Source organism: Gopherus flavomarginatus, chromosome 1 (assembly GCF_025201925.1).
Source record: "Gopherus flavomarginatus isolate rGopFla2 chromosome 1, rGopFla2.mat.asm, whole genome shotgun sequence".
NCBI lineage: Eukaryota > Metazoa > Chordata > Testudines > Testudinidae > Gopherus > Gopherus flavomarginatus.
Genome location: NC_066617.1, coordinates 331836695 through 331863967, shown reverse-complemented (window position 1 = coordinate 331863967; position 27273 = coordinate 331836695). Strand labels below are relative to the sequence as shown.

The window sequence follows — 27273 nt, the reverse complement described above, 5'->3', positions numbered from 1 at the left end:
TATCAGAAATCATATTTTTAATCTTCCAAAGGTTCTACAGTATTTTCAAGTAGTATTACCTGAGTTATCTTTAACAAGTGGTTGATAACCATATTTCTGGAACAGTTCTCTTATTTTTTCAAGATCTGTTGTATTTCTTTGCTTTAGAACTTTAATGGCTTTCATGATATCATAAGTTTCTTGTCTTTCAGAGCGACTCTGATCAAGGGTAGCGTTAACATCACCCTTTGAAGGAAAAAAATAGAGGTGAGTTTTAAAATACTAATTTACAAATAGTTTGTTCTTCCCTAGTTTTGTTCAAAGATCAGTGGGGAATAAAGTATACAATATATTTATTGTATGCTTCAAATGAGTGAGCGTATTGAATCTTTAAATAAAGGCTTCTTTTATTCAAAAGGATAGTTACTGAAGATACACATGTAAAAAACAAATACAAAATTTTTAAACAGTCTTTAAACATCTTCCCTTCGGAACACACTGCGCTATGGTTGAAATTTTCCTGGGTGTGGGGGATATGTACCTGGACCCCTCAACACCCAGCCCTCTCACCATGTATGTACTTCCCTAGATCATTCCTAGAATGTTTTCTAAACATAAGTACAACATTTGCTACTCTCTAGTCCTCTGGCACAGTAGCTGTTGTTAATGAGAGATTGCATATTTTTGCTAGAAGCTCAGCCACTTAATACCTGAGCTCCTTTGAGGGTAATTTTCAGCTGTTGTTCTTGAAAGTTTATACATCAAAGTTGCCAGTAAAAAAAGCGTTAATATATATGTGCAGTTGTTGGCACCTAAGAGCCAATAGATAAAATCATCATCAGCTGCACTTCTGCTTCCACGCAGGCCTCCTCCCCTTACCGAGTTCCCCACCCCTACTTAATCATTACAAAACTAGGAAATGCACAGATCTTTGCTGTGAAGTAGTTTGATTGCTACACACAATGTATTTGACACAAAATCAGTATATGAAAAGTTAAGCCACCTAACAGTATATATGTTCTACTCCTCCACCCAAAGGCACAAACTTTACCATTATCAAAACTACTGTGCATCAATCCACGTACCACAACTATAACTCAGTCCCAGGGAAGCAGCCTTCCACCACCCACTTTACCAAACTACCGTCTACTAACCCAACACGCTTACCTAATATCCACAATTAACAAAGTTGGGAGGAGGTACTTTGATTAAAGGGGTATGTGGAGAAGGGCTGCGTTGAGTGAGGCAGTTATGGGTGTGGTGTGCTATGTACGGTAGTTGTGGTAATAGTAAATAGGTGCCCATACGTGATGGAGGGGAGTATGTACTATTAGGTGGGTTAACTCCATTTAATTGCTTTTGGGAGCTTGTGTCACGTATACGTGTCACAACCATATTAGCTTCACAAAGTTTTCTGTATATTAATAAGGAAACCAAAAAGTGTACAAACTCAATTTTTTTGTTTTTTTGCTTTGATAATGGGAAGGAAGTGGAACACAATATTCATCACCTTCAATTTCCACCTGTTACCTTGCTATATGGAACAACATCTTATGTCTGAAAGTATATCCTACAGAAGAAATATACAAATATGTACAAAGTTATGGTAGCAATAAAACATTGCTAATTTGGGGACTGGAAGGCTCAGACTTTCCCCTAAAAATCAGTACTTCAATTAGACTAATCTGGTTCAAATTCAATCCCAGTGTGCAGAAATGAAGAGTTATTAAAACTTGCTGGCAGGACAGAACATTATAGCACAATGTCACCATATTTTACACTAACCAGTAGATAGTGGAAGCTCTTAAAAATAAGTTTTAATCTAAGATGCTTAGTAGTTGACTTCAAATAGAATTTGTAATTCTCAGTCCTTGTCTCTACTTTCTCACTGAGGAAAAGTCCTAAAATGTTGCTGCTCTGATATTATGGGAGGCAAAAGATCAGAGCATTGCCCACATGGCAGTTAAGTAAAGTTAGAGTTCCAGATTGTGGGAAGGAAGTTTCTTCTCATCTAAGGCTCCAGGATTGGATACTGTCCTTTTGCATATTTCAGCCAGAATATCTGCAGCTGGCTAGAATGCCAGATATTGGGAAAGGAAGGAAATGTAAGAGTGATTGGAACTGTCAAACAAATGAGAACGTTAGAAGATTTCAGTTGCTTAGGGCCCGCTCTCATTGAAGTCATGAGTAAAACACCCACTGAATAGTTTGAACAGACCACTAGACATTGCTAATAAGTTTCTTCCATATTTTCCATTGTATTTTAATGTAGTTCACCATAAAACTCTTATAGCAAGATAACATGTTCACTGGGGTATTATTAGTATATCTAATCTGAACTCCATCAGTGCTATAATTTACTCCCTATCTGAACATTTTTGTTAGAAATTTTGGGCTACGGAATACTTCAGCACACTGTCAATTCAAATGTCAATTTAGCCATTGGAACATTTTATCAAGGGTCATGGTGTATTCTCCATCATTGACAATTTTAAAATCAAGATTGGATGTTTTTCTAAAAAAATCTGTGCTAGGAATCATTTTTGGGAAATTGTATGGCCTGTCTTATACAGGAGGTCAAACCAGATGATCACAATGGTCGCTTCTGGCCGTAGAATCTATGAATTCAATATTTAAATACCAGAGTGAGAAGACAGTAGACAAAATATTTGTATATTTAAACATCTTTTTACCATTTTTAACCACTATCTGAAAGCCTGAAACTGGGATCTGTTTGCTTACTAAATTTGGATTCTCTCTCATAAAGTGCACAAATTGGCTTATTATAAATTCAGTGCCAGCAACTCTATAAACGAAGAATTTACTAAAGTAATTAGTTTGGAAAACAAATAATTAGGACTTGCAAACTGAAAGAAAACAAGTCAAATTCTGAGTTGTTAACATTCATGAGTTAGAACTGTAAAATAATTTAATATATGATCTGTAAAGTTATGGAAAATAAAAAGATACATTGTTGTATAGTTTGACAAGCAAGTGATGAGTCAGTCATTACCTTTAGAGTCCTGACTTCACAATGCAGGTCATGTAAGACTCTCATTGGAGATTCATCTTCATATTCTTCAATATGCATGTTAATGGAAAACGATTTTGGAAGAAAAACAGAGGTTAATATCTTTTCATTAAGTTAATCGGTAATCTCAATTATTTCTACCATAGACATATACTTCTATTAGATTCAACATGAAAAACAAAACAAAAACAAACAAATAAATAAATATATAAAAAAGAACCAAGTGTAATATTATAAACCAAATGCCCCACATATCAGCGTGACAACTGACATTACACAGGCTGCAAAGCCACAGGGGGAAGAGGAGAGAAATTGATGAGGATCAATTTAGGTTCAATCCATTACTGCTCCAGTGAATGATGCTAGACAGTCCTGTTTATAGAAGCAGTATCACCAAAGGTATAATCTACTCCTATAAGAATGTTCTGTGAAAATGTGGGATACCTGTGCCAAATGTCACCTCTTATCAGGGTTAACCTTCAACTCAGATTGGCAGAAACATGGATACAAACATCTATACCTGCAAAAAGCAGACAAACTTTGTCCCTTATACTGGAAACTGAGGCTAATGTGAATAGCTGAAGCAAGAGGGAACATCTGCTATGTGACAAGACAGGGCAATGTACAGACCAGGAAAAGTATGAGTTGATAAATCAAATTAAAACCTTGAATCAAACGTGCAGCTACACTACAAAGCAAGCAAGCAATGAAAATAGATAGACAAATAACACAGGACAGGCTGGATCAATAAGGACAATACAAGCAGCAATAGTTTTACAATGAAACAGAAAACGTACGTAAAACCTACTGATTTTAAGGATTAGAGGTAATGGAACAAGGTACTGAATTGTCATCAAAGATTAAATAGAAAAACAACTTCATTAATGCAGAGGTAAGGTTGCCCGGTGGTATCTCATGCCCCTCCAAAACTCCAAGTTCAGCAAAACTCAAACTTGTGAAAACGAAGAAATACAAAGTTGAGATACCTGCCCATGCAATCTTAACTCTGCCCACCTGGAGCCCCCACTGGTATTATCTGCATGCTCCCGAGCTGCATTCGTTGTGTAAGATGTAGCTGTACTGAATGGTGGAGAAATTAGTTCGAGCAGCTTGGAAGAAGAGCGATTTTGATATGAGGCAACATAGGAGGCTGCAGTCTCTGGGGATTTGAGAGTGCCTCTCCTTGACCCCCAAGTGTGTGATCAAAGAGATGCAAGTGTACTTGAGAAATCTAGTATCCTTCATTTCAGCGCTGCACTCTGTAAGTTAAGCTGGCCTGCTGAACTTCAATGTGATTGCTCATCCCAAACATGAATAAAGTGGGGAGGGTTGAGCATAAGGTTAACCACCTAGCCTCATAAAAGACCCACACTGATTATAGAAACAGAACCAAGGTATCATTCTGGTAAAAATGGCTGCTCAGCAAAGAACACTGCTGAGCCCGCATGCTGCATGAAGGCTCCTGGTGAAACCACGTCTGTGGAAACCAGGACCCTGAAAAGTTTGATGCTGGCAGCAAGAAAACACTTCAAAGTTTGTTACTGAAACATGAGAATGATGTTTCAAATATCGAAGATGATGAAGGAGATGGACAACGTTCGATTCAAAATTCCGGCCATCAGCGAGGGCAGACTGACAGGTGTGGACAAGAAGCACTTCAAGCAAGAAAAGCCACATCTCATTTATTCAGGTTATAGTGACAACAAACAACTAGAGGAAGTAGTGCTCATTATGGCTGATTCTACGCAAGGTAATCACTCATCAATTGGGAACATAAAACCCAGTGCATCATATACTCCAGACTCCAAACCAGATTCTTAAAAATGTCAATCATACAGTGCTATGCTCTGACAGAGGAACATGGCAATGATGATAAAGATGAGTTTTAAAATTGCCTCCAAAGAGGATTGGCAGAATACCAAAACATGACTTACTCCTTGTGATGGGTGACTTTAAAGCTATAGTAGGATGTGACAAACTAGGAATGGAAAGAGAAATGGGTTGGGAGTCATCAGTCAAAATGGTAAGACTCAGAATTGTACTTGGTGTCCAACCTAGTTTTTGCAAGCACCCAGTTCCCTTACAAAGACATACACAAAGAAACATGGAATTCACCAGATGGCAAAATGACAAACTAGATCAATCACAGCCATAGGCACGAACTTTCCCTGGCGCCAGTGGGTGCTCGTGCCCCTCCACCCTTTCCCCGCCCTCATTCCAATCCCTTTCCCAAAGTCCCCGCCCCAACTCCGCCCACTCCCTGCCCCATTGGACCCCTTCCCCAAATCCTCACTCCAGTCCCACCTCTTCCCTGAGTGCACTGCATTCTCCTGCCTCCCTCCCAGAAGCGCAAAACATCTGTTTCGCAGCTCAAGCGCTGGGAGCTAGGCGGAAAAAGGGGGCACGTGGTACACTCAGGGAAGGAGGCGGAGGCAAGCTGGGCAGGGGTGGGAGCTGTGGGTGCAGGCTGAGCACCCACCAATTTTTCCCCAGGGGTGCTCCAGGGCTGGAGCACCCTCGGAGTCGGCACCTGTGATCACAGCTGCACTAGTTGGAAAGTCAAGTCATCTGTCCAAGCCTCAAGGGCACATTGAGCAGCAGATGTCAGCAGCGGCCAAAATCTTTGCATTTCTAAACTGAAATTCAAATTCAAACTAAATTATCAACTTTAAACAGAAAACAAAAGTGTACCGTGAGAAATTCCTGCTTGAACTGAGAAACAGATTTGAGACATTGCCAGAGGCAGAGGAAGGTGAGAGACAACAGACCTGAGCAGTGCTCAGACTTCCAGAGACAATGTGATTTAACCTGCAGCAGCCACAGTTGGGTATCAGTGTAGACAGAGCAAGAATAGAGTAAGCCAAAAAATGTGGCCTCTCATCCAGGAAAGAAAAGTACTAACAGGAAAACTCCTGAATTCTGAGATCAATGAAATACTGGAAAAAACAAAAGAGGATTGCAAGAAAGAAGTGAAAAGCAATGCAAGGAAAGATAAATGGAGATATGCTGAAGACCTAGCAGCTGAAGCTGAAACTGCTACTATGATAGAAAGTCACAGAGTTGTTTACCAAGTGAAAATTTCAAAATAGGAAATAGGCCAAAAAAAAAGCAAAGATGGAAAAATGCTTACAGCTGAGGTAGGCCAGAAAAACAAATGAGCAGAACATTTCAAAGTTCTCACCAGACCAAGCCCATTTCAGCGCCAGATTTCGATGAAACATGCAAACTGGATCAACTCGATATTAACATTGGCCCAACAGAGATGTCAAAAGTACAGGCTGCAATCAAGAAACTAAAATATAAAGCATTGAGGGATGATCAAGTCACAGCAAAAACACTAAACTTGATACCATCACCGTAACAAAACTGACAATTGGTCAACTAAGGTTTGAGAAAAAAGAGAACCCTCCCCCCCCATGACCAGTGAAAAGATGGAATCATTGTCAGAATATCCCAAAAGGGTGATCTTACTGACTGCAAAAATGGGAGAGAAGTTACATTACTCAGTTGTAGGGAAAGCCTTCTGCTGAGTGACACTACTCAGGAAGAAAGGCAGTGGGTGCAAAGTTTAGAGAAGAACTCAAGCCAAGACATCCTGTGTAGAGGAGATATTTATACTAAGGACCATCATAGAAGAATGTCTAACCCGGGAAGCTCCCCTCATTATCAATTTAATTGATTTTTCAAAAGACATTTGAACAGCCTGCACAGACATACATTGTGGAATGTGCTTCAGTCCTACGGAATCCCAGCTAAAGTTGTCACCATTATCAAGGCCATGTACAAAGATGCAAAGTGCTCAGTAAGGGTAAACAACCAGAGAAGGTATTTCAACTTGGACACTGTCATAAAACAGGGCTGCATTTTATCACCACTGTTTGGCATTGCCATAGACTGGATAATGAAGAAGGGTATTGGCAACACAAACACTGATATAGCATGGCAAATGCCTAGAAGACCTAGACTTTGCTGAGGATATTGCACTACTGCGTGACACTTCTGAAAAGTTACAAAGATAGACAATCTGGCAAAAATACCAGGCCAAGCAGGGCTCAAGATTAGTATGCTAAAACAAACATCCTTGAAGCCCAGTCATCTAGCAGTAAAATCATACTAGAAGGCAAAAACAAACAAGTAGAACAGTTAACCTACGTAGGCAGCAACATATTGACCAACAGAGATTTCAAGAAGGAAGTGAGATCAAGGATAGGAAAGACAACATAGCATTTACTAAACTTAAAAACGTATGGTAATCAAAGAAATACACAAGCTTGGCAGAACTTTTTATATAATTTCAGCAGAAATATCAATGTTTTAAAATAAACATTTTTAAATTTTCTCAATTTAAATTTTCAGTTGTGAGAAATTATATGGGTTGTCAGACAATTATTTAATTACATCAGATGTTGAGATTCAAAAATGTAAAGCTATATAACTATTAAAACAAACTGTCAATATCACATCAAAATATATAAAGTAAATACCTTTAAATCAAACTCTAATATGTTCTCAAGCAGAATTTCTTACTTTGTCTATCGGTAAGTTTCAATTATCATCTATGGCAATATTTTTTCATCAGTTTGTGTGTGTATAGTGAAAATGACATTTACTGAAATGTAGCAATAAAAATCGAATCCTTCCAAGCTTACATCAGAACAAAACTGAGATTTTTCAATTCAAACAATCTCTGTGTGAATGTATGGCTTTGAAAGCGGCTATCTACCAAATCATTAGACAGAAAAATTAGATGCATTCAAAAACAAGTGCTCACAAAAGATTTTGGGCATTAGTGGGAAGACTTCATTACAAACACAAGATCTGAGAAATCACCAACCAGCTGATTGTTGCCATCAGAATCAGAAGGGAGCATGGCACATATTTGGGACAAGAACTCTGGATGCCAATGCACAGATTCCCACATCAAGCTGTCAAGTGGAAAACAACTGGTTTGAGGAAACAAGGTTGCCCAAGAGAAACCTTCAGAAGAACTCTTAGAAGGACAGGCAAAACAGTTGATCAACACTGTAGAGCAGATGGAAGCAACAGCAAATGACAAAAAAGAATGGAAGAGACTAGTTTCCGCCCTGTGTGCCAATAATGGCACGGGAAGGATGTAATGTAATTTACTTACGTAGTTTGTGTCACAGCTTTGCGAATAGGGGCCGTTAACAGGGAGCTCTCCAGGTGAAGAAGGAGCAAATACGGGACCCTTGAGATAAGTGGTTGTCTGCACTGTCTTTATGTTTGGGGGTTACTGTGTGCTGTGAGCTTGTATTTGTCTGTTTGTTTTGTTTTGTTTGAAGGACCGTGTGCTCTGAGCTTCTAAACAAGGTTTGAAATCTAGAAACCTCTGTTCATTGGCTGACCCTTAGTTAGGGGGTGGGGCTATCAGGAAGGCCGGGGCTTTATAAAGCAGTGAGTCAGCGACCAGGGAGCTTTGTGAATAGGGGCCGCTAACAGGGAGTTTGGAATGGGAGTGAGAAAGGGACGAGATACACTTGCCATTCTTTAAAACCTTTAAACTAAACTATAATCAAAACTTGATTTAAACAAAACCCCTATCATTAACCTAGGTAGCTATAGGAGAGAATGCAGGCAGAAGTCCAGCAGCAGAGTGGGGGCTGTCCTATTTATTGCACTCAGTGTAGCATGTATAATTACCTACCCTGTGGGTGGGTAGTGTATGTGTGCATTCGGTGCAAGGAGCTCCTGGTCCTCAGAGACTGCATACGGGTCTGGTGGAACTGGAGGAGCTAAGGCAGACAGAGAAGTATGTTGATGAGGCTTTCTGGGACACTGTAGATTTCTCCCATCTCAGGTCAGACAGCCCCTGCGCTGTTGAGGAGGATGCAAGGCCCAGGGAAGCAGAGCAGTGAACGGGAGCAGAGAGAAACCTTCCCATAGTTGGGACCCTCCTTTCAGATGATGTTGGGGTATCCTCTCGCACTGAGGTTACCTCTCCGGGGGAGGGAACTCCAGTCATTAGGAAAAGGCAAGCATTAGTAATAGGAGATTTGATCATTAGAAACATAGATAGCTGGGTTTGTGATGACAGAGAGAACCGTATGGTGACTTGCCTGCCTGGTGCGACGGTTGCGGATCTCTTGAGGCATCTAGATAGACTTATGTGTAGTGCTGGGGAGGAGCCAGTGGTTGAGCTACATGTAGGTATCAATGACACAGGGAAGGGTAGGGAGAGACGTCCTGGAGGCCAAATTTAGGCTGCTAGGGAAGAGACTGAAATCCAGGACCTCTATGGTGGAATTCTCAGAAATGCTTCCAGTTCCACACTCAGGGCTAGGTAGGCAGGCAGAGCTTCAGAGTCCCAATGCATGGATGAGACGTTGGTGTAGGGAGGAGAGGTTTAGACTTATTAGGAACTGGGGAAACTTTTGGGTGAGCGGGAGCCTATATAGGAAGGATGGGCTTCACTTAAACCAAAGTGGATTCGGACTGCTGGCACTTAACATTAAAAAGGTTGCAGAACAGTTTTTAAACTAAGAGATGGGGGAAAGCTGATTGCTGCAGAGGAGCACATGGATTGGACAGAGACTTCTCTTAGAGGAGAGTCTATTGATAGAGATTCTCTAGGTTTTAGTCAGGAGGAGGGGATAGAAGAGGATAAAGTATGGACCAGATCAGACGAGAAACATTCACATAAAAAAGAATCAGACACATCAGAAAAGGGCAAATAAACAGTGACAAGTTTTTAAAGTGCTTGTACACAAATGCTAGAAGTCTAAATAATAGGATGAGTGAACTAGAGTGCCTTGTGATAAAGGAGGATATTGATATAATAGGCATCACAGAAACCTGGTGGAGTGAGGCCAGTCAATGGGACACAATCATTTCGGGGTACAAAATATATCGTAAGGACAGAACAAGTCGTGCGGGGGCAGGGGGAAAGGAGTGGCACTATATGTGAAAGAAAATGTAGAATCAAATGAAGTAAAAATCTTAAATGAACCCACACGTTCCATAGAATCTCTATGGACAGTAATTCCAGGCTCTAATAAGAACATATCAGTAGGGATCTATTATCAACCACCTGACCAGGACAGTGATGGTGACTATGAAATGCTGAGGGAAATTAGAGAGGCTATCAAAATAAAAAACTGAATAATAGTGGGGGATTTCAATTATCCTCATACTGACTGTGTACATGTCACCTCAGGACAAAATGCAGAGACAAAATTTCTCAATACTTCAAATGAATGCTTCTTGGAGCAGCTGGTACAGGAACTCACAAGGGGAGAGGTTTCAGCAGTAGCCGTGTTAGTCTGTATCAGCAAAAAAACCGAGGCGTCCTTGTGGCACCTTAGAGACTAACAAAGAGACAAATTTGTTAGTATGTAAGATGCCACAAGGACTCCATTTTTTTTTTTTCCCCCCCTCACAAGGGGAGAGGCAATTCTCGATCTAGTCCTGAGTGGAGCCCAGGATCTGGTCCTAGAGGTAACTATAACAGGACCGCTTGAAAATAGTGACCATAATATAACAACATTTAACATTCCTGTGTGGTGGGAAGAACATCTCAGCAGTCCAACACTGTGGCATTTAATTTCAGAAAGGGGAACTATGCAAAAATGAAGAGGTTAGTTAAACAGAAATTAAAAGGTACAGTGACTAGAGCGAAATCTCTGCAAGCTGCATGGATACTTTTCAAAGACACAATAATAGAGGCCCAACTTAAATGTATACCCCAAATTAAAAAACACAGTAAAAGAACTAAAAAAGAGCCACCATGGCTTAACAACCATGTAAAAGAAGCAGTGAGATAAAAAGGCATCTTTTAAAAAGTTGAAATCAAATCCTAGTGAGATAAATAGAAAGGAGCAGAAACACTGCCAAATTCAATGTGAAAATGTAATAAGAAAAGCCAAAAAGGAGTTTGAAGAACAGCTAGCCAAAAACTCAAAATGTTTAAGTACATCAGAAGCAGACAGCCTGCTAAACAACCAGTGGGGCCCCTGAACGATCGAAATAAAAAAGGAGCACTTAAAGAAAATAGAGTCATTGCGGAGAAACTAAATGAATTCTTTGCTTCAGTCTTCACGACTGAGGATGTTAGGGAGATTCTCAAAACTGAGCCATCCTTTGTAGGTGACAAATCTGAGAAATTGTCACAGAATGAAGTGTCATTAGAGGAGGTTTTGGAATTAATTGATAAACTTAACAGTAACAAGTCACCGGGACGAGATGGCATTCACCCAACAGTTCTAAAAGAACTCAAATGTGAAATTGAGGAACTATTAACTATGGTTTGTAACCTGTCCTTTAAATCAGCTTCCGTACCCAATCATTGGAAGATAGCTAATGTAGCGGCAATATTTAAAAAAGGCTCTAGAGGTGATCCCAGCAATTACAGACCGATAAGTCTAACATCAGTACCAGGCAAATTAGTTGAAACGATTGTAAAGAATAAAATTGACAGACACACAGAAGAACATAAATTGTTGGGCAAAAGTCAACATGGTTTCTGGGAAATCATATCTTACTAATCTATTAGAATTATTTGAAGGGATCAAACAAACATGTGGACAAGGGGGATCCAGTGGACATAGTATACTTAGACTTCCAGAAAGCCTTTGACAAAGTCCCTCACCAAAGGCTCTTACGTAAATTAAGTTGTCATGGGATAAGAGGGAAGATCCTTTCATAGACTGAGAACTGGTTAAAAGACAGGGAACGAAGGGTAAGAATAAATGGTAAATTTTCAGAATGGAGAGGAGTAACTAGCGATGTTCCCCAAGGGTCAGTTCTAGGACTAATCCTATTCAACTTATTCATAAATGATCTGAAGAAAGGGGCAAACAGTGAGGTGGCAAAGTTTGCAGATGATACTAAACTGTTCAAGACAGTTAAGACCAAAGCAGACTGAAGAACTTCAAAAAGATCTCACAAAACTAAGTGACTGGGCAACAAAACGGCAAATGAAATTTAATGTGGATAAATGTAAAGAAATGCACACTGGAAAAAATAACCCCAACTCTACATACAATATGATGGGGGCTAATTTAGCTACAACTAATCAGAAAAGAGATCTTGGAGTCATCATGGATAGTTCTCTGAAGTTGTCTATGCAGTGTGCAGCAGCAGTCAAAAAAGGAAACAGGATGTTAGGAATCATTAAGAACGGGAAAGAGAATAAGACGGAGAGTATCTTATTGCCCTTATATAAATCCATGGTATGCCAACATCTTGAATACTGCGTACAAATGTGGACTCCTCATCTCAAAAAAGATATACTGGCATTAGAAAAAGTTTAGAGAAGGGCAACTAAAATGATTAGGGGGGTTGGAACGGGTTCCATATGAAGAGAGATTAAAGAGGCTAGGACTTTTCAGCTTGGAAGAGAGGAGACTAAGGAGGGATATGATAGAGGTATATAAAATCATGAGTGGTGCAGAGAAAGTGAATAAGGAAAAGTTATTTACTTGTTGCCATAATATAAGAACTAGGGATCACCAAATGAAATTAATAGGCAGCAGGTTTAAAACTGTCATAGCATTCCCTCTCAGATCTGAACCTTAGAGTTCAGAAAATGAGATACTAGCACTTGAATCCTCTAAGCTTAATTACCAGCTTTGATCTGATAGCACTGCCACGACCCAAAAATATAGTGTTTTGGGGCACTCTAACCTCCCCAACCTTCCCTGGGGACCCCAAGAACCCAGATCCCTTGGGTTCTTAAAACAAGGAGAAATAAACCATTCCCCCACCTTTCCCCCTCCCAGAATCTCTCTCCCTGGGCTATCCTGAGAGATACTGATCCAACCTCTTAAATCACCATACAGAGAAGCATCTCCCTTCCCTTCCACAAAGAGGCAAACAGATTCAAGGAAAACAGAGAGAGATTCTATCTCTCCCCCCTCCCGGTGAGTTATCCCAATCCCCTGGAATAAAACAAGGGAAACAAGGAAAAAAAATCAATGAGGTTCTCTAAAAAGAAACCTTTTAATAAAAAGAAAGGAAAAAGTAAGGAATTATCTCTGTAACTTCAAGATGTAAATATTATAGGGTCCTATAGCTTACAGACACCAGAAAGAGACTTTCCCCCCAGTACTAATACAAATCAAAATATTCCCAGCAACTACACATATAAAAGTTAACCAGCCAGATCCACAACTGCAAATAGAGTAAAACAATCAAAGAGCCTAAACCGCCTGTTTTTACTTACTATTTGAAAAGAAACTTAGAGAGCCTGTAGTAATGTCTGGTCTCTCTCAGACCCTCCGAGAGAAGAACACACAACGGACAAAGAACACACACAAAAGCTTCCCTCCACCCAAATTTAAAAGTATCTTGTCTTCTGATTGGTCTTCTGGTCAGATGTCCATTTCCCTGCTTGTAACTCTTTACAGGTAGAAGAGACATTAACCCTTAACAATCTGTTTATGACAAAAACAAATAAAAGGAAGTTCTTCTTTACACAGCGCATAGTCAACCTGTGGAACTTCTTGCCCAAGGAGATTGTGAAGGCTAGGACTATAACAAGGTTTAAAAGAGAACTAGATAAATTCATGGAGGTTAAAGTCCATTAATGTCTATTAGCCAGGATGGGTAAGGAATGGTGTCCCTAGCCTCTGTTTGTCAGAGGGTGGAGATGGATGGCAGAAGACAGAGCACTTAATCACTACCTCTTAGGTTCACTCCCTCTGGGGCACCTGGTATTGGCCACTGTCAGCAGACAAGATACTAGGCTGGATGGACCTTTGGTCTGAGCCAGTATAGCCATTCTTATGTAGTGGGGCTCTGGAGATAGTCTGCAGTTACATGGAAGAGAACTCGTGATCTGAGTTTAATGAAGGGTAAATACAAGTATAGCGTTAGTTGGTATCATATGCATAAGGGTGAAGGGGTACTGCATCTCCTCCAGGCACTCAGTCTATGTCTACACTATCGCTTATGTCAGCAAAACTTATGTTGCTCAGGGGTGTGACTATTCCACTTCCTTGAGCAACATAAGTTACATTGGCATAAATGCTAGTGTGCACAGGGTTATGCTGCCGACACAGCTTCTGTCCCCTGGGGGGTGGTTTTTTTATGCTGAAGGGAGAGCTTCACCACACGTGCTGCAGCCCACAACTTAAATATGCGCAAACGAGGTTAACAAAATAAGTTTAAGCAAACTTTTCAGGTGTAGGTAATGCTGCATCACTATTATTTTCTAGAAGAGAGGTATCATATTTTTAAACAATTTGCCAGTTTCCACAACTCATAATCACAAATTTTCCTTTTTTTTATATCAAATGTTAAAAAGGCCATTCTAGGAACATACCATTCAAGATTTAACCCACAACATAAAGAAATTTCAACTGAGAAAAATAGTTGGAAGACAAAAAAAGTTAAAGTTTCAAAGTCTATAGATCTCAGCATTCAACATTCCATCTTAATCCAAATATCCATATCACATTGGCAACTAGAATCTGCATTTCCATACAAAAGACCAGGATGGAAATACTTTGACCTCTCTTGTAATGTTTTTCTTGCTGAGAGCACAAAACTAACAGCTTTCACGGAAGTACCAGATTTGAGGTGCAGCCTCTCACACACTTACGTGTATCTTCTCTATTTAATGCTAGTTCAAGTTGCTCAGCCTCCTTCTCCAAAGTGACAGCTAAAGCCCGCAGTTTGCTGAAGAAATTTCCCGTCAGCTCCATGATGAAGAAAATCACTAGAGAAGACAAGGCAAACACCTATCAGCAACTTAATAGTTGACATTTACATAGGCCATCTCTTGCATAAACTACCAAGAGCTAATGAACTACAACATGAAACACAGCAGTGGGGTATGAGGGGAAATTTTACTCATGAATACCACAGGACAACCATACTCTTACAAAGTGCCATGAGTCATTTCAAGAGACAAGGTGGGTGAAGCAATCTTTTATCAGACCAACTTCTGAGACAAGCTTCAGGTCCTGAAGAAGAGCTCTGTATAGCTTGAAAGCTTGTCTCTCTCCTCACAGAATTTGATCCAATAAAAGATATTACCTCAGGAAGGGGGAGGGATAACTCAGTGGTTTGAGCATTGGCCTGCTAAACCCAGGGTTGAGAGTTCAATCCTTGAGGAAGCCATTTAGGGATCAGGGCAAAAAACTGTCTGGGGATTGGTCCTGCTTTGAGCAGGGGGTTGGACTAGATGACCTCCTGAGGTCCCTTCCAGCCTGGTATTCTATGATTCTCAGGCACCTTGCCTCTCTAATATCCTGGGATGGACGGACTGACTGACATGGCTAAAAACTACACTGTATATAAGTGGCTTAAGGTCATCTCTGAAAGATGCAACTGTATAGAACTCCATATATCCACTAAGACAGGGGGTACCAAAGTGTGAGCTTGTTGGAAATGGGATGCTAAAAAACTAAAAAGTGTTTCAGTTTCAAATGAATGGTCGCTGCATGCAGTGCAGTGCTCCAGCATATGCCCATGAAACAAAATGCACTCTCCTGGACATATTCACCCATAATGGTGAATAACATCACCAGCCACGCTGGCCATAAAGTTCTACTTAGCAGTGCATTTCCACACTAAGACTGGGCAGATGGGTGCTGTACTCTCATGTGGCACCAAGTTGGCCGGCTTCCTGCTATGCCTAGCCTTAGCTTGTACCTGTGATGCTGCATAAAAAGGAATATAACTAGTTACACTAATACAGTCACCACGGTTACAAATCGCAATAAATCCTGTACAAAGTATGTCATGGATCAATGGAAAAGTTATAATATATCCAGTATGATTATTCTGTTTAAATCCAGATATCATCATTGTATCTGAAGTTATGAATACAGGCAGTCCTCGACTTTACAGACATTCAACTTACAATGAATGGCACTTATGTTTCTGAATTGACACCCTGATTTGACTTACAATTGGTTTTGACTTTATGACGCTTGGTCCCACAATGGAGAGTACTGCGGTTCCAAGTTATGACGCAATTTTCAAGAACCAATTGTGTCCTAAATTCGAGGGCTGCTTGTATTATACAATCCCAGGAGGGGGGCCAGAAGCCTGAGCCCATCCAAGTCCCACTGCCCCAGGTGGGGAGGGGACCAAAGCGCGAGCCCCACCATTCTGCGTGGAGGGATGGGGGAAGGGAGTTGAAGCCCAAGGGCTTCAGCCCCACACGGGTGGCCTGTAACCTGAGCCCAACTACCTAGAGCTGAAGCCCTCAGGGTTGGGCTTCAGCAAGTGTAAGCCACGACCCACTTTGGTGTCCCGACTAACAGTTTGAGAACCACTGGGCTATGTGTTTGTATATCAAGTATGTTTTGCTCTTGGGTGACACCCACAGGGCAAATTTACATGCATACTAGCCATCCCTGTGTTGATGGGCCACTGAAGAGACTCAGCTCGCCCAGTGAGCCTCTCCTGGAGATTTTTCAGAAAGCACCAGACAACGGTTGCCCCATGACTCAGTGAGGCATGAAAGACATGTGATTCAAGACTCCATCTTTTTGCCAGTAACTTTCTAGGCACATGGGATGAGGGTATAAAATAGGAGACTGACATCACTGTTTTGTCTTTTTTCTCGCTCCACTTCTCTAGATTGTGATTTCTAACAAGGAAGCTTTGGAAAAACACTGATGATCCCCAATCTTTTTCGGTGATTCAGGGAGATATACTGCATGCTAGCAGAATCACCATCACTGCTATTATCCTGACCTGCATACTCTGAAATCAACTGTATATGACTCCTTTAACCATTTAATAACCCTCTTATTTTCTATTAATAAATCTTTAGTTCATTAAAGGAATTGGCTGCAGTGTGGTATTTGGTAAGATCCTGAAAGCATATACTGAGCTGGGAAGGTGGCTGGTCCTTTGAGACTGGAAGAACTTTATATACGATTTCAAGTTCTAATAATCATAACAAAAATCCAGTTGTCTGGGTGGTAAGTCAGGGGCTGGAATGCCTAAGGAAACTGTGTTTTGGCTTCTTGATAACTAGTGTGGTGGTACAGGAGTCACTGTTGTTAACTGGCTTGGTGAAATCATATAGAAGCAAACCACCAGTTAAGGCTGTGTCTGCCCTATTTCTTGACATCTGTCCTCAACTTGGTATTCTCGGTGGTGACCCATATCAAACGCAGTGACAGTACCAAACTGCACACCTTGAGCTACTGAAGTGAACTTATGAAGTTCCAGGTCATGCTGCCAGTGATCTTCTCACACAAAAAGATGCATACAGGGATGGCTCAGAGCAGCTGCAAAAGCTGCAGCTGCAGAGAACTCTGACAGCAAAGTGCTCCTACACAGAAATCCACTGCAGAAGCTGCAGACTTGCCACAACAGGGGTGGGAGGCCAGGGACACATGGGGAATTTCTTCCTATCTCTCCAGGCAAATTGCAATTTACCCAGCAACTGTAGACAGGCGCCGCTTGGAAGGTGCGGAGGAGCAAGGCAAGCTTCAAGAGGGCAGAATGCCCCCCTAATGTTCCCACTTCCAACCAAACCTCCTCTATTAGCACCCTCTGCCATTTTACCCCCCTTCTCACTAATACCTTTTTTTTTCATTTTCTATGAGAGCTACTTTAAATGTTTTGTATTGTCCTTGCCTTACATTTCATTCAGAGGGAAGCTAAGGGGTCTTCGGCTCATGTTCAACAATAGGCCAGATGAGAATTAGCAAGAATTTAGTTTAAATGTAAATTAAACAAGTTAAAGTCAAGCCATTGACAGCAGTTCAGCAGCACAGAGGGGGCATGGATCACACTCCCTGTCAGTACCTAGCTTGGGGAAGCCCATGAGTCTACCAGTGGATCAAATTCAGTGATGAATCCTAGTCACGTGCCACCTGAGGCACATTATGCATAGGTTCAGAAGAAAAAGTGACACATAAGGATGTAATTTATGACACATTTCATGTGTTTTTCAAGCTACAAGACACACAGTACTAATTGCAGCGCCACAGTGTTTCTTTCTGACAGACTGTCTAGAAAGTGGAGATATTTAAAGAGATTGTCATAATCACATGTTATGCTTCCTGAGGCATTTACTTTACTGAGATTCCACAAGTGCTTAAGCTAATTAAGCCCTCCCTCAATAAATACACCCAGAGAGGAGCAATGTACACGTGGCATTTCACACATCATTTGCAGGAGTGAGGCCTGGGAACTCCCACAGCGGGAAAAGCACAAATTTCCTGGGATTTGTATCTCTGCAATGACGGTGAATCCTGAGGTTTCCGCCCTTACAGCCAGGCCCCTTTGCCGTCCGGATGCCGCTGTTGTTAGACAGGGACAGTCCCTGACCGGATGGCACATAGTACTGGGGCTGTTGGGGGAGCACCAGGGTATGGTGCGAATTAAAGTAGTTTCAGTGTCCTGCAAAGGGGGCTCGGTTAATGCAATAACCCCCCACCCATGTCTGTGCGGGAGTTCAGCTAATACAACACTCCCCTCCCTACTCCGCATGTATCTCCGGGGGGCGGGGGGGCTCACCTAATGCAGCACCACACACACACACACACACACACACACGGGTGGGGGAGCCAGGGCTCAGCTAACGACCCCGCCGGGCACCCGCACTCCCCTCCCGGACTGTGTCCCCGCTTAGCTGGGCGGGAGCAGGGCCCGGACATGGGACAGAGAGGAGGCTCCCCGGCCCCACCCGCCAGCGCGCGGCCGAGCCGTTACCCGGAGCCGTTACCCGCAGCCGCTCTCGGTTTGCTCGGCCGGGTCCGTCCCTTGCTGCTGGAATGGAAACAAGGATACGCGCCGCCGCGCGCCTCGAGCGCTGCTTGAATGCCTGAGCAGAGCGAACGCCATTGGACGCTGCGAGTCCCCGCCCCTCCCGCGGCGGCGCCCCAAGTCTCGCGATAGAAGCGGCCGCGCGTGGCGTGTGTGGCGCTCGCGCTGTGATGACCCTGGTTAGCCGTTGCCGTCTTGTCTCCGGCCTGTGAGGAAGTGGACGGGCTGCGGTGAACGAAGCCGGATCTCGTCTTAGGGTAAATGGCTCCAGGCGCGGGCGGGCCCGCCACGCCCTAGCTCGCGTGGCCCGGCCTGTGCCCCCACGGGGCAGCCCTGAGCCCCGGCGGTTCTCGCGTGATCCTCGTAGCCCAGGCCCGGCGAGGGGGTAACGCCCTCCCCCCCCCGCGGGCCTCCTGAGCCCCGGCCTCCCCTGCTCCGGGGGCTCTGTGGAGCGGGAAATGCAGTGGGGGCGGGGTGCTAGTCACAGCGCGATGGGCCGCGTAACCTGCGCCCATGCCAGCGCTGCGATTCGGTGCCGCGGGGTGCAAAGCTAGTGCTGGGAACGCGTGTCCAGCCTGGGGCCCCCACGGGCTAGAAGGCGGTGACTGGCAAGGATTTGGGAGGAGGGAGCAGTGAACGAGTAATTCAGGATGAGAGCCTAGTGTAATGCTATGGCAAAACGGGCTGCTGCAAGCTTTGAACGTGTAAATGCCCCTTTATATGCATTGGTGACACAGATACTGGAATCTAGTTCTGGGGCCCCCATAGTCAAAAAATTCTTGGAGAGGATGCGGAGCCCAAACATGATTAAACGATGGGGAAAAGTGCCTTACATTTAGAGACTTAATGTTTAGCTAGATTAAAAAATTAATTAATTACAAATCAGGAGGTGAGTTAATTGTGGTGTGTAAGTACCTTTACAGGGAGAAAATACCAGGTACTACAAGGTTATTTTACAAAAACCAAAGCGTGGAAGGTAATGCTGGACAAATATCCAGTAGAAAGAAGGCATATCATTAACAAGGAGGGTGATTATCCAATGGCTGTACCACAGAAAGTGGTGGTTTCAGAGTGGCAGCCGCATTAGTCTGTATCCGCAAAAAGAACAGGAGTACTTGTGGCACCTTAGAGACTAACAAATTTATTTCAGCACCAGCTTTTGTGAGCCACAGCTCACCTGTCATCACATTAAGACTGGTTGCCTTTCTAGAAAATATGCTTTAGTCAAATAGAAGTTATTGGCTGGATGCAGGGATAACTGGGTGAAATTCAGTAGCCTTTGTTGTACAGGAAATCCGATTAAAATATCTAATGGTCCATTTTGGCCTTAAAAAAACCCTGTGAAACTCTGATGAATCCATCACTGTGGAATTTGTCTGAATGGTGGTTATTTCAGGGTGCCATATTGGTAAATGTTTAGCTTTGTAACACTTTAATGCAGTGTTTCCCAAATCCCTACCAGTCTGTCATCAGGCATGAACAGGCAAGCAGTGGCATTTTTTTAAAAAGTAAATGTTAGAACAAGAAGTGGGGGAAAGCTGCCTTCTGACTGGCTGTTTGTCTGTCTCACTGCCCTGCCTACTTCAGGGGCAGAGCAACCAATCAGAGTTCAATCAATCTCCCTCTCTCTCCCCTCCTCTGCCAACAATGAGTGGGCTCCTCTTCCCCTTTTCTCCTGCAGCCATTGGCTGGTGGAAGAGCCCCAGAGCTCAGGGTGTGCCACAGCAGATTAAAGACTTCTCTAACAGCTTAAAAGTGTTCTGAGCAAGTGTTTTAATTGTAGAGAAACTCTCGTTATTTCTAAACAGACTTTAATTATTCATAATAAATTTAAAAACTTATATATATATATATATATATATATATATATATATATATATATATATAAAATCTTATTTACTTTAAGGTAATGTTTCTGACCACAGCGCTACTCCGAAAAAGGATTCCTGGGAAACAATGGATTGGAAAATACAGAAGACCAAGAGTGGTTACTCTTTCAATGAAGCGTTCAGTGATTCAAAGGCTGGAAGTTGAAGCTGAGAATGAATATTGGCTGAGTCGACCATATATGACACCAGAGCAGGAATATAAACATAATGCAGAGCGGAGACTTGCAAAATGGGAGGCCTTGAAAAGCCAGATAATATCTAAGTTTCCTGAACATAGATACGTTGCGGATCATTTGAATCACTTGAATGTGACTAAAAAATGGACAAACTCTTAAATCATATCTGTTCACTTTTGGCATATTTGCAGTGCTCTACCATCTGATCTGTTGTAGGCTGTTCAACACCTCTTGTGGAAAATTTTGTACTTGGTAAAAAAAATGTGGGGATAAGGATGTGAATCTGATGAACATTTGTCTTCTGTTAATATATGTAGAGATAATGACATTAAAATCAATCATAGAGAAAAAATGTGAGGTGTTTTTTCTTAATCTTAGCTCACTACATAGTGAAAGGCATATACTGCATGGAACGCTATCTTCTGTTATAAAGCAGGGGTTTTGTATAGGGCCATGTTGCATTTGGGCAGTGGGAGTTGCTGTAAGGAAATTGCTGTTGTGTAGTAGGAGTTTGGCAGGATCACTGTAAACATTTCTTTTTTCCTTCACTAGCTTCCTCCTCAAAAGGGGGTGCGGGGGGAAGCAACCTTAGTAGGTTAACCAGTATTATTGCTGGCCTTTTCCTACCACTGAGTCCCTTTGCTTTATTATGAGATGAAAATGAAATTATGCTATTTTGGGCAGATTGATATCCAAGAATATTAGTATCTGTGCCAAAAAAATGATCTAAAAATAATCTGGAGAAACAAAAGGCATTGAGGCTATGTTAGGATTAAGAGTTTCTCCTAAGTATGACTAAATCCTGATTTAGTTATATTTATGGGTATGTTTTATTTGACCTCTCTCTTCCCAGAACAGCATCCCATGGTCAAGGAAGCCAAAGTCCTCTTGCCAACACCATCTATGCCAGGGGTCCCCAATGCAGTGCCCGCAGGCACCATGGGGCAGCTATGTGTGCTGTCAGACAAGCATTCCCTGAAATGCCACCGAAAAGCACCGTCAAGAGGCATCGCTGCCGAAATGCTGATTTTTCGGTGGCATTTCAGCAGTGATGCCTCTTGCCGTTGCTGCTTCTTGGGACATTTCAGCAGATACTTGTCTGCCGGCCATGGTCCTTGGTGGCTCGTCATCTGGTGCCCGCCCCCTGGAAAAGATTGGGGACTACTGATCTATGCAGTGATGCACTTATATCCAGGATGCATGTGTCCCTGCCTGGGCCTTTACTCTCAACTTGGAGGATGTATGAGAACACTATCTGCACCCTCACCTTCTTCCCCCTCACTCCCGCACCCCTGTAGTCATAGTCCTGGCACATATTTGCTTTCATTGTGTTGCGGTCTGGTCTGGTTTTCCTTAATTTAGATTACAAATACTCCAGGGCAGGGATTCTTATATTGTGTGAACCCATTTTTTTCTATGGATTTTACTCCTGAGGGCATTCTGTGCCAAAAAATTAAATTCTGCACAATATTTTAAAATTCTGCAAACTTTGTCAATAAATAAATGCAGAGACTCCACTAGCTGTATTAAGGTGAGAGATCACCCTACAGCCTCCCCACTCTCCACACCTGGGACATGGACTCAGTAGTGAAACTGCATCCGACCCTGACACAGCACAAGGCCTGGGCCTATGCCTGTGCCAGAAATACGCTGGAGCCCTGCCCCTCTGTACCAGGAGCACCAGGTGTGAGGCAGGTAGGACCCAAGTGGAGAGGGGATCAGTGTGAAGTGAGAAGATTCTGTGCAGGACAGTTGGGGTGCAGGCACTTCAGTGAGGGGATCTTGATGCACAGAGGCTTGGGAGGGGAGGGTGCAGGGGCAATGGGACTCTGCAGGGGATTCCAGGTGAAAGTGGTTGGGGCTCAGTGTGCGGGGATGGAGCGGGTCTGGGTGCAGCTAGTTGGGAGTCAGTGGCAAGCAGGCCAGAGTTTGAGTGCAGGGAGCTCTGGGGGGTGGTTTGGGTTCACGGACTGGAGGCAGTGAGGTCGAGATGCAGGGGCTGAGGTATAGGTATGGAAGGTTACGGGGGTTCTGGGTGTACAGCATGAAGCTTGGCAGGAGTGTCTGGGAGGTCCAGATGCATGGGGGTTAGGTGCATGGGGGAGCAGCTTCCCATACAGTGACCGTTGGACTACTCTGCATATTTTTTAATTCTCTTCAGAAATTGGAGGGGGTCCAGAGAAGAGCAACAAGAATGATTAAAGGTCTTGAGAACATGACCTATGAAGGAAGGCTGAAGGAATTGGGTTTGTTTAGTTTGGAAAAGAGAAGACTGAGAGGGGACATGATAGCAGTTTTCAGGTATCTAAAAGGGTGTCATCAGGAGGAGGGAGAAAACTTGTTCATTTTAGCCTCCAATGATAGAACAAGAAGCAATGGGCTTAAACTGCAGCAAGGGAGATTTAGGTTGGACATTAGGAAAAAGTTCCTAACTGTCAGGGTAGTTAAACACTGGAATAGACTGCCTAGGGAAGTTGTGGAATCTCCATCTCTGGAGATATTTAAGAGTAGGTTAGATAAATGTCTATCAGGGATGGTGTAGAGAGTATTTGGTCCTGCCATGAGGGCAGGGGACTGGACTCGATGACCTCTTGAGGTCCCTTCCAGTCCTAGAGTCTATGAGTCTATGAGCTTTGACTCTGAAATTGCAGAACCAGATTTTCCATTAGACAGATCAGTATGAGGATTAAAACAGGATAACTTAGAACTAACAGTTACCATGTTGTCATTTGCTCTTGTTTTGGACTGTAAACCTTGTGGAGCAGAGAGTCTTATCTGTAGTGCAAAGCACACCATGCATATACTCGTCTCTAACAAAAATTAGAGAGAATTTTGTCTTCCCTTTACAAATGTTTTAGCATTCCATCAACAGGTCAAACAAGCTTCCCTCGCCGCCACACAAATGCACTACATTTAAACAGTTTAATTTCAGAATATTTCACATTCTTTATTTAGTCACTTTTGCATTCAATGAGGTCAAGTGTCACAACTTAAAAATACTTTACCACTTAGGAAAAGAGGGCCCCAAAAGGTGCAAGTTTTGCCTAAACCGTGAATTGTAATTTAGATAAAATATATAGGTCTGGACTTTGATTTACAAAAGTCTGAATGCAACCATTCAACATTAAGTAATAACCTAAGAATACAGTGGTGAAAAAAATATATATGTATGGAGATGTTACAAGGTACAATTAAAATATGAAGGAACTCAGGCAAAATTTGTTTTTTTTTGTATATTTCATTAATTTATAAAAGCCATTAAAAAAAAACCTCTTCAAAGTATTAAACTATAAATGGCAACGTTTTCTTTGTGCATAGGAATGTTCCTACCAGCAACATACAAAAAATACAATGTGTCACGTATTACATATTTATTCTTGTATAATTAACTTCAGAGACTCAAACAATTAATTGCAAGTGTATGTAACCCACTGAAAAGAACTACAAGAAAGTAAGATATGTGCAGACACCCAGGATTTTGCCATTACAGTGCAATGTAGATGACATCCCCATTGGCAAATACAGGAGCTGCAGAGAGATTTATTTCACAATTTAAATGGGGCAAATTCTTAATAAAGGACTACCATAAATCAGTCTTATCTATCCTCTGTCTGAACCATAATGTAGATTGATCCTAAAAATATTACTGTGAAATCTGATTTTCTCTGAATACCTGACCGGAGCTGATGCAGCAGGAAAAGAGCTCAACAGGGGCATGTTGAGCACTTTAGTATATTGTAACCTACATGTAAACAGTATGATGTCTGCTGGTCACCATTAAATCTTTGGTGCCAGCAAGCAGGAGACCCTGATACTCATTCCCCAGCACATTTGCATGGGTGCTATGCACTCATCTTGAGTTTCTGCTGGTAAATCGCATCTTCTGAAAACCAAATAATTAAAACAGTCTTGTAAAAATGATAAGATTCTGCTATCTATTAGAAACAAGATTCAAGTAACCTGCAAAAATCACTGTTTTATTAAGTCTAACTTAAAACAAATTTTATCATTACAGTAATGTTAAGATGCACTATAACTACCCTCTGCATTTTAATTACATATTATGGCAGTTCTATACTAAAGAAAAATACGCATACAAAAAGCTGTCCCTACATACAAAATAAATGGATAGAAATGAACTTAGTAAACAATTTCAGTATTATACTAAACTTTACATACTGCAGCTTCTCTTTGGTATCAATTAGTGATACTGCCAAGATGCCCTGTGTGTTGAATATCTAATTACATTTCAGGTATGGTGAACAATGGTTCCCGGGTGATCTGTGTTTACAGTTATTTCAGTAATTGAAATATTTGGAGTCTTCTTAAACAGATGTCCAAATCTCTAAAGCTTGCCTGGGTTCCACAAACTATTCTATTGTAATGTAAAACTTCATATTCAGACGATACTTTTGAATTTGGTTGGCTGCTGCTCAAACTGAAGAATGATTGCACTAGCCTTATCTTTCATTAGACAGTCTGGCAAAAGACCTTAACTGTTACTTACAAATGCTACTTCCATTCCACTGGTGGGCCTCCACTGAGCTGAAATTGCAATGCTTCAATGATGCAGACAAATGTCCACAAAAATTACTATAAACATACTAAAATCTGTTTCAAGCATGAACTTAGACTGGAATAGTACCTGAAAAATTTAGATACTTAAAACTCATAGAAGTGCAAGTGTTAGTGTGCCTAATTCTGACATATACTGTACTCAGAGTAGCTTGTTACCTATGCATTCCACACAGTTTGGGAATGCTTACTAACACATTAGAGTACTTTCTTAAATCAGTAGTTAAATTAACTTAGTAATGTCAAAAAATTTCTAGAATTACCTAGTAAAAATCAGTCAGTGGAAGTCTGGGCTCAAAGATTACTTTCTATAAACTACTGATGTCAAATTCTGAGATAGTATTTTAAGAATTTAGTTGATAGATAGCATCTCTCTTTTCCTACATTCATCATACAAATTTGCCAAGAATCAGATGACCACTATTTAAAACAGTCTGATTATGTGGTACGAATTGTAAATGCAGAAAAAGCATTCCAAATTGAATTGAATTCTCTCACAGATTCACTTGTTTCATCTTTCTCCCTTAAGGGACTTCTTTATCATCTTAAGTATTCAGAAATGGGAGGAAACCCTTACATAGGAAGAGAGAAGAGCTTTGTGTCAGGCTTTTGTCCTCAAACTGGAAGTTTAAAGCACATCACATACATTTAATATAAAATAGCTTTAAGTAGCATTAAGCACATGGATTCTAATTGTACCACTATACTCCAGAAATCAAATAACTGGAATACTATTTGCAGCTGGAACATGGAGGCATCTGAAGGCTTAAGCATTGAAACTGCTAGTCTTCACTGGCAATGTTAAAGCACTGCTGTAGCAGCACTTTAATGTGGTTTGTGTACTCGCGGCAGAGAGCGCTCTAAAAAACCCACCTGCACAAGGAGAATAGCTCCCAGCGCTGATACACTTTCTACGCTGGAACTGTACAGCGCTGAAACTTGTTTTTTCACCTCCCTGAGCGAGAAAGTTGCAGTGCTGTAAATTGCCAGTGTAGACAAGCCCTTAGCTGTCATCTCAGTATTTCTGTACTTGCACATATGGAACAGCTTTTATAAAACACAATCCAGCACTCACTATAATCATATTATCTCAAGAACACATCCACTGATCCTGAATGGGTGGGGTTCCCTTGATGCAGTGACTGGAAGTTTCTGAGTGGTTGAATAGGAAGGCCTGGGCTGAAAGGACTTGCTCAGTAGGTTGCTCTCACAGGTTGTCCTACCTCTGTAAGCCAAGCGTGGATGCAGTGAGTTTACAGCTCCACTCAGCAGCAAAACAGCTTCCCCCCACCCCCTCTCCCCCATCTCTCTCTTCTTGCCAAATTTATTTTTATTGCTGGCTCTCTCCCCTTCTGCGTTTAATTCACTTTCCTTCACTCCAGTACAGAGTGCTCTTGCCTGTGCATGGGAAACTGCCAATAGATTTGCTCTCCAAATGATAGTCTGGAAGATTTGATCCTGTTTCAGATGCTGTACCTATTGTATACGCAGAGCTCCTATGTCAGTTCTCAAAAAAGACAGCAAAGGTGACTCCCTGTATCAGAGAGAGGCACCACTCTGGCCAGTGTCTTCTAATTAGTTCTATGAGTCCACAGTTGGGCACCCTTTAAGATCAGTTTCATGGTATTTCCTTTCCATCAATATGGTCTTTTTTCTGGCAATCACTTCTCCAAGAAGGGTGAGCTGAACCCGGGGGCTCTCTGCTGAACCACCCGATGATATTTTACATCCTGTAAAAGTGGCCTCAGATACTACCTGCTTTTATATCCAAGTATAGCTGCTCCTTCACCAGAATCAAGAGTGTGCTACTCTTATACCAGTCTTACTCAAAATGTCAGAAAATCTGGCAAACTGTGGCACATCTGTATCCAGATCTATATATCAGTGGCACCAATTCTGTATGGAAGTCTCAATTCATTGTTAGTGG

The 27273-nt window shown here is 41.9% G+C and overlaps 2 protein-coding genes and 1 long non-coding RNA gene across 4 annotated transcripts in view; 2 read left to right on the top strand and 1 right to left on the bottom strand.

The window, feature by feature from the left end:
• The window catches only part of LOC127043347 (uncharacterized), a 35630-nt gene extending 18864 nt beyond the window's left edge, over positions 1-16766 (top strand). The window contains exons 4-5 of the long non-coding RNA XR_007772208.1: positions 192-246; positions 16562-16766. This is a non-coding gene — a long non-coding RNA (uncharacterized LOC127043347). The remainder of the gene's footprint in view (positions 1-191; positions 247-16561) is intronic.
• SKA3 (spindle and kinetochore associated complex subunit 3) overlaps positions 1-18850 on the bottom strand; it is a 29526-nt gene extending 10676 nt beyond the window's left edge. The window contains exons 1-4 of the mRNA XM_050937269.1: positions 18666-18850; positions 14571-14687; positions 2993-3057; positions 60-225 (exon numbers count right to left, since the gene is read on the bottom strand). Coding sequence (XP_050793226.1) covers positions 60-225; positions 2993-3057; positions 14571-14673 — 334 coding nt within the window. The 5' untranslated portion in view covers positions 14674-14687; positions 18666-18850. The remainder of the gene's footprint in view (positions 1-59; positions 226-2992; positions 3058-14570; positions 14688-18665) is intronic.
• Positions 18851-18869: 19 nt separating this feature from the next.
• MRPL57 (mitochondrial ribosomal protein L57) lies at positions 18870-21123 on the top strand. 2 transcript variants are annotated; one of them, XM_050937358.1, is made up of 2 exons: positions 18870-18963; positions 20613-21123. In XM_050937358.1, exon 2 carries the CDS (start codon positions 20616-20618, stop codon positions 20928-20930), a length of 315 nt encoding a protein of 104 aa, XP_050793315.1. In that variant the 5' UTR covers positions 18870-18963; positions 20613-20615; the 3' UTR covers positions 20931-21123. The 2 variants fall into 2 exon arrangements, with proteins under 2 accessions (XP_050793315.1, XP_050793316.1); XM_050937359.1 differs by lacking the exon at positions 18870-18963 and adding an exon at positions 19222-19346.
• The last annotated feature ends 6150 nt before the right edge of the window (positions 21124-27273 follow it).